Source organism: Macrobrachium nipponense, chromosome 26, assembly GCF_015104395.2.
Source record: "Macrobrachium nipponense isolate FS-2020 chromosome 26, ASM1510439v2, whole genome shotgun sequence".
NCBI lineage: Eukaryota > Metazoa > Arthropoda > Malacostraca > Decapoda > Palaemonidae > Macrobrachium > Macrobrachium nipponense.
Genome location: NC_087215.1, coordinates 77,782,160 through 77,797,527, shown reverse-complemented (window position 1 = coordinate 77,797,527; position 15,368 = coordinate 77,782,160). Strand labels below are relative to the sequence as shown.

The 15,368-nt window shown below is 41.4% G+C and overlaps 1 protein-coding gene across 1 annotated transcript; it reads right to left on the bottom strand.

Moving 5' to 3' along the window:
* Positions 1-4,323: 4,323 nt before the first annotated feature.
* Positions 4,324-12,023, bottom strand: LOC135200457 (uncharacterized). Its single transcript, XM_064229120.1, has 2 exons — positions 11,474-12,023; positions 4,324-6,871 (listed from the first exon to the last, which is right to left on the bottom strand). Exon 2 carries the CDS (start codon positions 5,594-5,596, stop codon positions 4,817-4,819), a length of 780 nt encoding a protein of 259 aa, XP_064085190.1. The 5' UTR covers positions 5,597-6,871; positions 11,474-12,023; the 3' UTR covers positions 4,324-4,816.
* Positions 12,024-15,368: the final 3,345 nt, after the last annotated feature.

The following is a 15,368-nucleotide window of genomic DNA, read 5'->3' as shown; positions in this document are numbered from 1 at the left end:
ATTCGAACCTTGGATATTGGGTTATTTCAAAGAGGTATAATAGTTTAATCTGCAAGGAGCTGTGAGAGAACTAGACCTAAGAATGTTAACAAACAAAAATAAAAACAAGATGAAACCAGTTAATGGCACAGCAACATGTGGGGTTACCATCACAGTGAGAATATATAAGCCCTGGGCAAGTATTGTAATTAGTTTCGTTATTTACCGTACAAAATTCCTAATGATATAACCGTAAATAATGCATATCCGCCTAGCCTAAATGACAAACTATCACATCGATTACGAAACGATATCAGGCCTATTAAGAACCCGAATTTTTAAATGATGTAAATCATTGGCGTCGATAACAAAGGAATCTATATAATTAATACAAAAGTGCAGAATGTTAGTTATCACAGTAATATATCCACAAATGAATCCTGTACTCACAATTTGGAAGTGGCTTGGTCGAACAGTAACAGTTGCTGGGTGGTACGCAAAACAAGATTCCATTAAACACACTATCGAGAGCACGGAACATAGCCCAAGCAAATTGGTTTGTCGCGGGAGGATTTTCCCTCACCATGACATTAAGATACGAGAATAAGAATACTATTTGTATACATATACACTTTTGTCAGTCTTCTTGCCTGAAGACAAGGGTCGGAGAATGGTACTGTGTCATAGTTGACACGATGGGTATGAAGACTAACGTTTACGCTGCCTGGAAAATAGGGTAGGCCTATCCTACCTGCTATTACATGATATTCCTTGTGGGTATGGGTCTAACTACTGATGAGGCCAGGTGATGCCTTCCCACTGGGAGGCAGTTGAAGTGCTGATTTCCATTTTAGGGGTATTGAAGAAAATTCCTGGTATTCAGCTTGTTTCTTTATTGCTCATTACATCATGCCAAATTTCTCCCAGGCCTAGTCTCCTGGACTTGATTAATTTACCTAGTCTTCAGAACTCCTGGACTAGATTTCTGGACTAGATCCCCTGGACTAGATCCCTTGATTAGATCCCTGGAAATATTAATTTTATTTAATTTTTGATTTCCAGAAATTAATACAAGTGCGTAGTTAAAAATTACAAAAAATAACTTTATATTGAGACTTCAAAAAAATATAACAACTACAGATTATGGAAATTGCTTTCCTCATAATAGGATAAGTATCAAACATGGAGCAACCCTGGAATCAATTAAAATTAGGCTATGGTGTTTTTTAACAGGATATAGTCTAGCCTAGGCTTCTTCAGAAATCGTTAAGGATAGCCTATGCAAAGTTTACATGGATGATTTTTGACTAGGTTACAATAGGCCACAAAGTTAGGTTAGTTTAATGAGGGTACAGGCTAAGTTCTATGTAATTAAGTTTTCCATGAATTTATGTACATATATAGCCTAACTATATTTACCAAAAATAGTCATAATTCCTCATTCAAACAGGATTAGTCTAGGGTAGGCCTTCTTAAATTACTGTATAGCCTAGTCTAAGATCATGATCGGCAGTGGAAATTTCAATGAGAGGTATCCTTTGGCACTGGTATTTGCAAAAACTTTATACAAACAAAACTCTTATAACTACTTTTTTGTCAACGTTTTACAACCCTGTCAAACGCTATGTCACAACTCAAACTAACACAGCAAAATTTCATGACGACTTAAGAACGTGAAGTATCTTTCACGCCAATGAAAATTTTCCTCGTTAAGGTATAGCAACATGTTTGACTGGGCAGGCAACTCTGCATTTGAATTCTCGTCTGCTACTATTCTTCCATGATAATGATCTGTTCCAAATAATGAACTAACGGTAATATCACGACTTTAAAAGCTTACCTTGCACGGGGATAGATAATCATTTGTATTAATAATTTGGGAAAATAGCCCAAAAATGAAATAGGGACCAGTTGATGTCGTCCTCACATAAAAGCATTCGTGATTCTTACATGTGTTGCTAGTGTTACCAAAATGCAGACGAAAGATTCAGGGCAGCGCTCCGATACTCAGAGCGAAAGATAAACAAAACAAGGGACTGGCTACACTGCCACACTCGTGTCCACAACAAAAACATTTCACAGTTCCAATTACTCTTACAACAGTAGTGTAAAGATATTAGAGGAGGATGATGAATCAATTCCTAAATAAATCACTAATAATTAAAGTAATATTTTTCCCATTACAGTTTACCATTGCTTCATCATAGGAATTATATATATAGCCGTTTAATTATCGTATGAACACGGGATAAACCTTAAGGCTAGAACGTAATTGGTGTGGGATTATATACTTTATAAAATGCTAGACGAATTATGGTTTCAAGGCTTGTAATCCATGTTGAAACCATAGATGTATAGAGGATGAAACACTCCTGATGAAAATCTTGATATGTTTTGTTTTCCTCCGGATTTCTATTAATGTTTCGGTCTGGTTCCATTTTTAATGTCTTGCTGAAAGTAGGAACAGCGATCCTTTTGCTGCATAAAACGGTTCCCTTGGATTTTTCAAAAACTCCAGATTGTGCCTAGGCCTAGGCGTTGAGTCAATATTTCATAGTGAAACAACCGTACTGCATTCATTACTGTAATTTCCAGTTAAAAAAAGTAATAAAAAACAAACTTAGTATCACTAGAGAATTCACGAACGGTTACAGTTGTACCTAAGCACGATTTTCCTTCAGTTTGATGTAACATTTTTCTTGGTTCTTTCAAAAGCTCCTGAATTGGGGGTCGGCCTAGGCACCGAAAACAAAATTCCTTTTGCAACGAATACAGTCTCATTTGAAATATAAATAAAAAACTTAATTCAAGTAGTACAGAGCATTCGAGATTTTACTTAACCGTTACTGTCTGGATTTTCTTCGACTTTTATTATTTTATTTTATGATTCGTGCCCGGATGTTCTGGGTCGATGACAAGGCCTTGAGGAGGCGCGCACTCTAAAACTCTTAGGGTGAGATACAATAAAATTTGGTCAACAAAACAGTTTTATTACAAAAAATAAACATTTAAATACATTAACAGTACACCGAAACTAAAGTTCCTAGCAGAATTCCACAGTACACGCAGTTTCTTACTGCACTCACCAATTTAATTCAAATAACCTGAAAATTCTCATGGCCTTTTTATGTGGTAGCACGTAGGGTCTTTGACGTCACGTGCTTGTAAAGCACTAAGTCCACAACTGGACGAAAAATCTGCACAATACGAGACCCATTGACTCAATATCACAAACAAATAACATTCTTGCACTGGCAGCTTTCGTTTGCTGCATAAATCGAGTCCCTCATCACAGGGATGGCACATATATACGTGGATAAAGTTAACTTACTGTTACGACGGAATTCGACCTAGCATGGCGATGGCTGGGAGTCAGAGAATTGAGAGACACAAATTTCACGGTACTTACACGGTTCAGAGTCTGGGCAGGAATGAAGCGTCGCTTTGCCCTTCTTCAAAAGAAACTTACGCTTTCCCGCATGAACTACAGAATCCTTGTAATTCAGGCGGGAATCATCGTTTATTTCGACATTACGGATATCACTAAATCTATTTTACTCTTGAATGTGAAATATGACAGTTAGGTTATCATTTAAGATCAAGGAATTGACTTAAAGTTCTGGCTGAAGGCCGTTATCTGCAAATTCTTGAATGGCTACGGAGTCCTTGGCTTCAAATCTCTACATAGATAATTTATCTTGTACTAGTGATTAGCAAATTAGATTTATTAATGAAAATTCATAACGTCCTCTTTACTATAAGACGCGCTCCTTCCCCACCATGCATTTAGGAATTGCGTCTTAAACTGTCGTGTATTGGACAGCTTTCTGTTCAATGAATCGCCCGCGAGATCCCCCAGTCTTGCCCCAATTTAACGCAACACTTGTGAAGTTAAATGGCGGGGATTTCGAATGATCAGTTCGATATTCACGACATACTCCACACCCGAAGTATGGGGCGTTGAAATGTTGGACAATTCAGGAAAGACTGAGCTCGGGGGGGGGGAGTAATCACTCCTACACTACTCAGTCTGCCTCGCTGCGTAGCGCTCCACAGCGACTCTAACAGAGTACACAAAAAAACATGACATGTCAAAGAAATTATACATCAACATTACACCCGGGGTAATCAATGTCATATACAAATAAAACATCAATGGCAGATATATATACATAAATGTACTCATACACCTAAGTTAGACATGAATCAGCACAGAAACTTAATAGGCAATGGGCCTGCAATAAGATCAAAAGCATAAATGGAAAATCACAATCAAGGAAACATGAATATACTCTCGTAAGGCATTCTGCCTTCACTCAATCAATGGCATGAAAAAGGAAACAGTCATGTATGTACAACTTTGTTTGCAACAAGCATAGACTTTAGGCACTCGCCTCAAAATGCAATACAGCATGCAAGAGAAACTTCTATATTAAGCTCTTCATCTTCAATAATCTTCATGCAACACGCATGTTATTCTAGGCTGCTCGCCTTCAATAATCAACAAGCATTAATTAGATAGACAGGCCATTTGCCTTTAAGGAAACAGATTACAACTGATTCAGTATGTACTCTTTCACGGGACACATGCCCTCAAAACACTTTCACTTCTCTACAAGAACTCATATACATTTTTCGTAATTTACTTTGAGGGTGGGGGCTACCTCTGCACAACGCTCGACTTGTTTGCACAAGAGGGTGCTCCCACTTCCTTGCGCTAACCCGACGCACTTCCATCCTCTGAGGATTCAACTCACCTACACTTACTTGGGTCCACCCTCCTTGCCTACCAGAATAAGGGACCTTCCTGTTTTCTTTCACTGTTTCTAGCTATAACTTATATATACTCGCTTTCCATTAAGCGCTTCATCAACTCGCGCTGCTTAGCAGCAGCCTTTCTCAAAGGGCGTGCAGAACGTCTTGGTCTGCCTAACTGAACGTCAACGTCACTACCACTCGATACCTCAGTATCATTCACTTCAGCACTCTCACTTACGGTATTGGTATCGCTCGATTCGTCACCAATATCGTCAGCGTCTTTGTCACTCAAGACCTTTGTGGCTGGTTGTTCGGATGTTGCAGCCAGTGCCATCCCTTGGTCGTCCCCAGACGTCACAACATTTCCTGGAACACCTACTGCTGGGCTGTACGCTCCCTCGTCTCGGACCTCTTCGTTGCAGTCTTCGTCACGCACCATCTCCTCCGTCGCACCATCAACATCGTCACGCCGTTCGTCTCCAACGCCATCATCGTCATCTGAGGGGGCAAGTTCCAGGGGAACCAAGTGGCTGACAGCACGCAGGGACTCAACATCTTCGAACAATACCTTGGCCGAACGCACAACGCCATCGTCGTCCGGGTATGTCTCCACGACGCATCCAAGGGGCCACGTTGCCCGCTTTTGATTTTCTTGCTTTACTAACACGATGTCTCCGGGGTGCAGCTTGGTGGGTTCCCCAGACTGACAATCGTGTCGGGTTCTTAGGGCACTCAGGTACTCCTTCCTCCACCTCTCCCGGAAGTCTTTCAAAGTGTCTGTTAGTTTAAGATATCGATCTCGTAGCCTCTGGGAGGTGAAGGTAGCATTAAGGTCTTCATCTGGCAAAACAGGTGCCATTAAGTTAATTAAGTGACCTCGCACTAAATGAGAGGGGTGAGGACCTCGTCCTCGCACTTGTCACCGCTATACATCAACGGCCTATTATTCACTACCGCCTCCGCCTCTTTCACTAGAGTTAATACGTGGGCCTCCGGGAGATACTTTCTCCCGAGGGCTATCTGAAGGGCACGGTTTGTGACACCAATCAGACGCTCGAAAAAACCCCCTTTCCACGGCGCACGGGGTGTTTGAAATCGCCATTCTACGCCAGTCCTCCTCAGGAACTGCTGGACTTCATCCTCTTCATAAAGTCCCTGAAGGAGGTTGCTGGCCATCTTGAACGTTTGGTGGGTATCAGAAGTGATTATGGTCGGGGCTCCATGCGTAGCACTGAATCTTCAAAGAGCTAGAACAAATTCCTCCGCATCCAAGGAGGGGCAGAAATCTAAATACACGGCCCTGGTGGCCATGCATGTCACGAGGAGGATATAGCCTGGTCGCGTTTCGGTTTGTATGGCTGCGGTGTGGTCCACGCCGACTGCGGCAAATGGTTTCTGCAATGTGATCCTTTCCTTCGGCAGGGGGGGTGGTGGTGGTTGTCTCATCAGCGGTTGGAATGCTAGCACGCATTCTGGACACTTTCGTTCAACTTGCTTAGCAATTGACCTCAAGCCCGGCGTCCAGCATTTCTGTCGAAAAATCGCCATTAGCATATTGGCATTACAATGGAGGTGCAAACAATGCAAATACTTTAAGTATGCTCTGAATAAGTGTCCCTTAGCAGGCAAAAGAATTGAATGTTTCATCTCTTCAATTTGGGACACTCGTCCCCTAGTGCAAATCAATTTGTCTACTATTATTAGACTTAATTGCCTCACAAAATTCAATATCTCACGAGGGGGTCTGACCTCACCCTCCAAATATGCATACACAGTAGGTAAATAGAATTTTTGTTCTAATAAGACAAGAACTCGAAAAGGATCCCTTTTCACTTTTGCAAACTTTAACACTAATCTGGTTACTCTAATCAAAATTCGGAACTCAACCTCCCTGAGTAGTAGTTCCCATATCCCTCCTGGGGGAATAGACCTTGTTTCTTCCCTCAGTTCCTGCACCGCCGCTACCACGGTTCTGATATTTGTTAGATCTTCCTCTTTGAAGAACCCAGGCTCTCCTGGGATTCCCAAGAACTCTGGACCCTGGCGCCAAAGAGGATTCTGCTGCAATTGCTGGATTGTTGCGCCCCTAGACAAGACATCAGCAGGATTCTGTTTGCTGGGCACATACTTCAATCTGAAATCACAAATCTGGCGGAGAAAAACAACTTCCGCCACACGGTTAGATATAAAGATATTTTTGTTGTCCTTGGCATCCGGGGATGCCACCCATGCTAATGCAACTTTGCTATCTGACCAGATACTAATCTCTTGCGGCTCTATTACCCCTTTAATCATTTTCGCTAGCCTACAACCTAGCAGCAAAGCTAAAAGTTCTAATTTAGGGATGGTGATTTTGAGCATCCCTTTCGGAGTGATTCTCATTTTGCTGGTGAGTAATCTTACGTTACTTTCTTTATCTCTGACATACGCTAAAGCACCGTATGCCCTACTACTGGCATCAGTGAATATATGGAGTTCGGATCTTCTGACTCCTGCCGCTCGGAAATGTTAACTCAACCGAACTGATTTTCAACTCTACTAGCAGTTCTCGCGCTTCTTTAAGCCCTTTTCCTTACATAACACGTCATCCCATCCAATCTCTTGTTCCCAAAGTTGTTGGAGAAACAGCTTTCCCCTAACAAATAAAGGACTGACTAGACCTAGCGGATCGTAAATTGATACTAGCAAAGATAGTACCCTACGCTTCGTAGGTACCCATCCCTCCCCCAATTCACGAATCCTCTCACTCTCTTTCACACACAGACGGTCGACGAAACGAGCCCATCTCAGCCCGAGCACGCTCACATTCACAGGTTCTTTCCACTCTCTCTCGCTATCGAAGGCTATACTGTTTGTTGCCCACCCTTCTAACGGCATTCTGGCCCCATCCAAAATTGCGTGGACAGATTCTTGTTCCTTTTTCATCTCATCCAAACTTTCAAAGGTACTGACATAGTTATCAACATAAAAGGACTTGCTTAATTCAGGTCTTCCTTCTAACTTAAAATGATGACTCAACACTTGTTGTAACAAAAAGGGACTAGCCGTGATGCCGAACACCACGACTCTGAAAGCGAAGGTCCGCGCTCGACCTGCTACCTCTCGCCACAGGAATCTTGTATATTTGGCATCACGGGGATCTAATAGTACTCTATGAAAGGCTTTGCTTATGTCTGCAAGCATGGCGTATTTATTCATTCGAAACTTTAGAAGCAAATTATAGGCCAACTCTACTAAATTAGGCCCAGGTAACAGGCATTCATTTAAGGATTTATTATTCTTAGCTTTGGATGAGGCATTGAATACGATTCTAAGGGGGGTCGTGCGGCTATCCTTTTTAATGCCGAAATGCGGCATGTAGTATCCTTTTATTTTTGGATCTTTTACTTCATATATAAATCCTGCCTTCAGGTATTTGTCGATCACTCCCTGATATGGATTATAGTATTCCTTGTCTTTCTGAGATTTGGTTTGCAGCGAATCCAGCCGTGCTACAGCATTTCTAAAGTTTGTTTCTGGCCTACCTTCTGAACGGAATGGCAAGCTAACCTGATATCCTTCAGGCTTCTTCGTTACACTCTGCGAAACCTTTCGCATGGCTTCCGCTTCGCGGACAGTGTACTGCTCGGATGGGGTGATGCCTAAGGTATCTAAACGCCACCATTCATCAACCTCAAATGCAATTGGTTTGCTCGCGACCCTACATACCCTGAGTGTTCTCACATGATCTATCTTGTGACCTTCTAATAGCCACTGTGGCACTCTCCCATATGGCGACATGCCATTATGGGTCAGAAAAAGACTTATCCCATCTATCTTTTCTACTCCAATAATGAAATAATTAAAATAGTCTGCACCCACAAGAATGTGCACGTTTCGTAACTTATCGCTCTTACTGTCAGGATCTGCTAACGTGACTCCCTTCCCTACTAGGTGTTGTCTTACTCTTATATAACCTGCGTTATGAATTGGGACGTCTACGTTCTCGTGAACAACTAGTTTCATTCGAACAATTCTATTACCCATCTCTACCCGGCAACTCACTACGTCATACTGGCCACTGATTTCTGCTGAACCAAAGGGAGCAATGTTAATGCCACTTTGCCTACCACTGGCATGCCTAACTGCTTTGCAGTTTTAGCGGAGATAAAACTTCGTTGACTCCCAGTGTCCAAAAACAAGCGAACCCGTTTACTCCCCTGCTTGTGATGGATCTCGGCCATGGCCGTTGGCAAAATCGTACAGGGAAGATCTACACTAGACGTTTGGGCTACTTTAGCGCTCTTACACAGTTGTGATTCTACTTTCTCTTTGGGCGGACGGGGGTTTCTATCGTGCTGTCTGGTCGTCGCATTTACTACAGGGTGGGAGGTTGTAGCTTGACTGTTACTTACTAAACTGGGATTACTTCGGGACGAAGTGGAGGGAACTGAATGTGCTTTTCTAAAGCTGCTATTATCACAAATGGAAGTATTATGATTATTTCCACAACTTTTACATGAATTGGGGTTAGTGCATCTATCACTACGGTGACCTGACTGAAGGCAATGAAAACACAGGCCCTTCCTTAGTAGAATGCGGCGTCTGGCAGCCACGTCACTTACTCGGCGGCATCAGTGAGGTGGGTGCCGTTCATTGCAATAGGGACAAGAATTATTCTGCATAGGTTTCGTTTTGGGTCTAACACTGACATCGTTTTTCTCATCAGATTCTAATTTCTCGCCTCGCTGTAACTCGTCATCTTCCAACATGCGAATTATGAAGTCTATAGCTTCAAAAAATTCTTCTAAATTATAATCACATTTTCTGAGGTGTTCGACCACCTTTCGATAGAGCTTACCTTCTGACAACTTCTGATTGATAAGGCTCATGACCATGCCATGGCCTATATCATTAGTACTGAGCCTCTTGATTTGCTCAATGATCACTGTTAACTCAAACCTGAACTTCTTCAGCTCTACGGGGTTCAACGAGGGTACGAATATGTTGGAAAGTTTTCGATGCAAGATCCCGGGTGTTTGGTGTACATTACCATATTGCTTATCCAAGAGATCTAACGCTACCAGAGTCCCTAACAAGTAAGTAAATTTGGACACGTCATCCAAATCTGCCCTCCGATCCACGTGGATCGTGAACAATTCCCTGTAAGAAGCATATTCCTGCACTTCCCCTTCAAAAGTGGGGAGAGGCAGCGGTTTCAATTTGGGGTGGGAAACATTCCCTGTCTGAGTGACTTTCAGTTTATTGATTCGATTCAACAAAAGGGTAGAGGCTTGCACAGCTTCTGCTAAGGTTTGCCTGATTCTGGCATCTAAGTTAGATTCTAACTACACTACTTGACGTTTGTACAGCTCTCGAAGCTGACCTTCTTCTTGTCTCAACTGCGTGACCAAATTTTGGTACACGCTCTCAGAATACGTTTCTACTAACGCACGCTGTGATTCGGCGAGTAAGTCCGCGGTGAGACTCAGCGAGGCCTCGAAGTGAACAATCACAGCCACTGCCATTTTGTATTATTTACTCTACTTCTTAGGGGGGGGTTTATGCAAACTAGGAAATGAGGATTTTTCTTATGTTAGGAAGACGGGGTGCAAAGACTTGTGACACGTGGGGCTAATTGCACATCGGAAAAAGCTGAGCCTAGTTATTTTGTCTGTCTCTCTCTCTCCTGATTAATCTCATTAAACGATTGAGGAATGCGTTACGGATTTCTGAATCAAAATAGACTCCGTCCCTTTGTTTGCCTTCGTGGTAGGCCCGAGAGTTCATAGGCAAGTGTCGGACTCCGTACTGACTTCTTTTGTAGCAGTATTTGGAGATTCTCGCATTAAAGTTCTTTACTTTTTTGACATATTCAATGGAATTTATAGCAAAACGATTATCAGGGAGATACTCTCTGATCTCTGCGTCGCAGATAGCAATTATTTCACAAATTTTCCTCAAGCATTCAATAAGAGTACATAAATTATCCCAAACGGTTTTGGGGTGATCGATTGCTAGGTCGTTTCCTCCTACATACAACACGACCAACTCATACCGTCTCTGCCAGAATGATAGACTACTATCTAAAAATTGACTGACCAGACCTCCTGGCCTTCTATAGATCTCAATCTGGTTATCTGAACACTGTGGCAGATTCGGTGGGAGCTGACTGTGTCCTATCAGGGCTACCCTATAGACCATACTTTATTGAAATTTCCCTTCAAGCTCTAGAGCGCACTTGTCATCCAGTTCGAAGGACCAAATGTCGGGATTTTCTTCGACTTTTATTATTTTTTTTTTTTATGATTCGTGCCCGGATGTTCTGGGCCGATGACAAGGCCTTGAGGAGGCGCGCACTCTAAAACTCTTAGTGTGAGATACAATAAAATTTGGTCAACAAAACAGTTTTATTACAAAAAATAAACATTTAAATACATTAACAGTACACCAAAACTAAAGTTCTTAGCAGAATTCTACAGTATATACACGCAGTTTCTTACTGCACTCACCAATTTAATTCAAATAACCTGAATATTCTCATGGCCTTTTTATGTGGTAGCACATAGGGTCTTTGATGTCACGTGCTTGTAAAGCACTAAGTCCACAACTGGACGAAAAATCTGCACAATACGAGACCCATTGACTCAATATCACAAACAAATAACATTCTTGCACTGGCAGCTTTCGTTTGCTGCATAAATCGAGTCCCTCATCGCAGGGATGGCACATATATACGTGGATAAAGTTAACTTACTGTTACGACGGAATTCGACCTAGCATGGCGATGGCTGGGAGTCGGAGAATTGAGAGACACACAAATTTCACGGTACTTACACGGTTCAGAGTCTGGGCAGGAATGAAGCGTTGCTTCGCCCTTCTTCAAAAGAAACTTACGCTTTCCTGCGTGAACTACAGAATCCTTGTAATTCAGGCGGGAATCATCGTTTATTTCGACATTACGGATATCACTAAATCTATTTTACTCTTGAATGTGAAATATGACAGTTACGTTATCATTTAAAATCAAGGAATTGACTTAAAGTTCTGGCTGAAGGCCGTAATCTGCAAATTCTTGAATGGCTACGGAGTCCTTGGCTTCAAATCTCTACATAGATAATTTATCTTGTACTAGTGATTAGCAAATTAGATTTATTAATGAAAATTCATAACGTCTTCTTTACTATAAGACGCGCTCCTTCCCCGCCATGCATTTAGGAATTGCGTCTTAAACTGTCGTGTATTGGACAGCTTTCTGTTCAATGAATCGCCCGCGAGATCCCCCAGTCTTGCCCCAATTTAATGCAACACTTGTGAAGTTAAATGGCGGGGATTTCGAATGATCAGTTCGAAATTCACGACAGTTACGGTCCAAGGTTACGAGGATATGTTTAGAAAACACACGACTCAAACAGAAGAACAAGACCATCATTACCACACTTGTTTTTATCACCGTTTCCACATACTTGAACCCTTTATTCTTTACATTAGTAATCCCGTTAAATAAATCACCGTGTCATGATTAAATTGTATATTAAAAATCCACAATTATATCAATACAAAAGCTCAAGAACAAAGATCTCATTGGTCTCGTTAAAAATAAGAACAGCGAATGCGAGAGGGCAATAATATTGTCCTAGAATTTACAAAACAGGAGGGTCCGGGGCGGGTTACTTCTGTTTAACCGATGCAATTAACATTTCAAAAATTAATTTTATGTTACGTTATAATTTTGCAAAATTGTAATCACTGTAAAAGTAATTTTTTCGTCATCGGGAAAACCAGTGTTGTATAGAAAACGACTAATCTTTAAGTATGCTTGTGTAATGTTCGCTGGTTTACGTAATCGTTTGGAAGTTGTAGTGTGTCCACGTTGGGGTGGGTTTTTTGGCCTCTTTCAGACTATCTCGCGGTGTATGTGCTTATCGGCGCTGTTAATTAGTTACGTACTTTTACGGTGAAATATATTGCCATTAATAGTGTAATAAAATGTATACGAATAAATGAATGACAAGAGAAGATACGAAGTGAGCATGCGTACATCTGCGCAGCCGCCATATTGACAACAATGTAAGTACAGCCAGAGTTGACACTACTACGTATATATTAAATTCTTGTTTAATGGAGAAAGGGAATTATTTACTTGTATTTCTAGGTTTAGATCTTTGTTAAAATAATACCTGCCATCACCTGTATGTAATAAAGGACTCAGTTCATTGCGACATAGGCTACAATTTCGTTATGAATTCATGAAGCATGTGGCCAGGCGCCGTGAATGTGTACATTTCATTTAAAGGCAAGTAGTGTAAATTTATTCTACGTACAGCCAGTTCCAAAAGCGGTGTCGCCCCGCCAGGCCTGGCTCGGAGTGATCATGCCCTTCTTGCCCTGAAAGGCCCACGTTCAAACAATCGATGCATAGTTAGAGTAGTTCGAATGGGAGGAGGAGCGAAATTACGGTAATCAGGCAAAGAAATGTAATAATGAATGAAATATATATAGACAAAGAAAGAAAGAGAGAGAGAGAGAGAGAGAGAGAGAGAGAGAGAGAGAGAGAGAGAGAGAGAAGGTGGAGGGGCGAGTGGGTGAGATATAATAAGACTATAGGAACGGTAACGAAAGAATTGCATACAGTGTATGGAGAGAGAGAGAGAGAGAGAGAGAGAGAGAGAGAGAGACCTAGAGAGAGAGAGAGAACTTTTATTCCTGTTTAGTTATTAATCTGATCGATAAATTTGAGACCATCTGCTTTAATAAATATGTTATCGTATGTATTTTGGAAAATAATTATGAAATCTTATCACATCGTATTGTTTTCAATTGTTATCATATTGTCTATATAAAAAGCCTTAAATATTGTTGGAACTGACTATTCATATTACTATTATTTAGACGGTATTATCCTCCATTTCATAATCCTATAAGCAGCTGTATTTTCTCTCTCTCTCTCTCTCTCTCTCTCTCTCTCTCTCTCTCTCTCTCTCTCTTCATCTGTCCTTCTGCCCTCCGTCATTTAATCGCCCTGGATCCACTATTTGAATTATGGTAAACGTTTGATATGTTATTTGGATGTGACCAAGGATCACAAAACCATAAATGGCTACTCTACCAACTTGGGCTTGGCTGCATCTGTTTCTGCCATATAATTACCTGTATTACCAATAATATGCGAATCTGGTCACACAGATGTTACACACCAGGTTTTGTTACCGTTGGTTGTATGATTCATCAAAGCATCAATTTTACAATTTATTATTCCATGCTAAGAACATATTACTGGGTATACTAATCTAGTACAGGATTTGGATGCTATATATTGCATGAAAAAATAATTAAATAACATGGGTAACGGTTAACAATTCAATTGAATTCGTTACATGAATATTTTATTGCGTGTAAAAATAAAAATAAACTATACCTAATGTGCAACTTCATACACCTTACGAGTATGAATACGTATATCTACATAACAAATTAATGACCTCGTTAATAGCGGGTCCAATCACCGCGGGCGTCTATTACCTCGTTCAGGCGGGTTGGCATGGAGGCTACGAGGCGTTCGCAATTGTTTTGTCTTCGTCGCACGGATTCCCATACCTCTCTCACTGATCGCTCAATAGCATCGCATGTCCGTTCTGGTCCCATTTTTATTTCTTGTTTCATTGTCAGGGTCTATCATGGCTCTTACTGTTGGCAGCATCACATCTTGTAGAAGTAATACAGATTCCCTGGCATTCAACTTGCCGTTCACCCTTACTAGTTCCCCTGGGCCGTGACTCGACATCCAGCCCCAGTAATTAACTCCAACCCTGCCGCTCCTGGCTCTCTTGAATGTTGCTAGCATCATATCTTGTGCCGATGCGTCGCCAAACATGCCTTGCTGTGGCCTCCACCGACGTAAAGCAAGTGTAGATAATTGTAATTACTGAATAAACCTCCACAAAGGCTGCAAACACACGACTGTCAAGACCACGGGCGTTATACAGATCGTGTATGGATGTGTGGCACGTTACCTCGTATGAAAACAAGGAATCTTAACGCAAACGATAGTAACAGTCATTAACCAGATAAACGAAGACGATTTTTTCTCAGTTCGACACCAAATTTCTCTCATACTTTTTCTTTTTCATACTTTTTCTTTTTCTTATTATAACTTCAACCTCCTTCAAATTTTACCAACTCTCTCCCACCTTGCTATCCTACCTCTTATCCTTCTTTCACTGTCGTGATTTCTGGGAAGGAATACCATTGCTGGGATTGGAATTATTTTCGAAACCAATTGTGGGAGCTGTGGTTGTCTAACCAAATACCCGAGTGTTTGGACAATAAGAATGTCAGTATCTTTTTATTGGCATGCGGAACTATCTCAGTACCAAAATTGGCCTTCGCATGATTAAAGTGGGGATGATTGTATTCCTGAAATGCTCTCAGTCCTATCAAGCAGGTTGACTACAGCCTGAAAATTTTCTTCCTCTGAAACATTCATCCCTCCCCAACCCGCCCCCCCCAAAAAAACTAATATTGATGATGTTTCCTCTACCCCTGGATCCTATGGCGAACCCCAGACACTGTTGACGACCTCTGCCAACATGAGTAAGGAAAACCCTGTTGACGACCTAGGTAATAAACAGGATCACTCCACCTAGAAAAAA

What these genes read in the sequence shown, in the direction of transcription:
- LOC135200457 (XM_064229120.1), bottom strand. Translation starts at nt 5,596, where the DNA reads ATGGCACCTGTTTTGCCAGATGAAGACCTTAATGCTACCTTCACCTCC.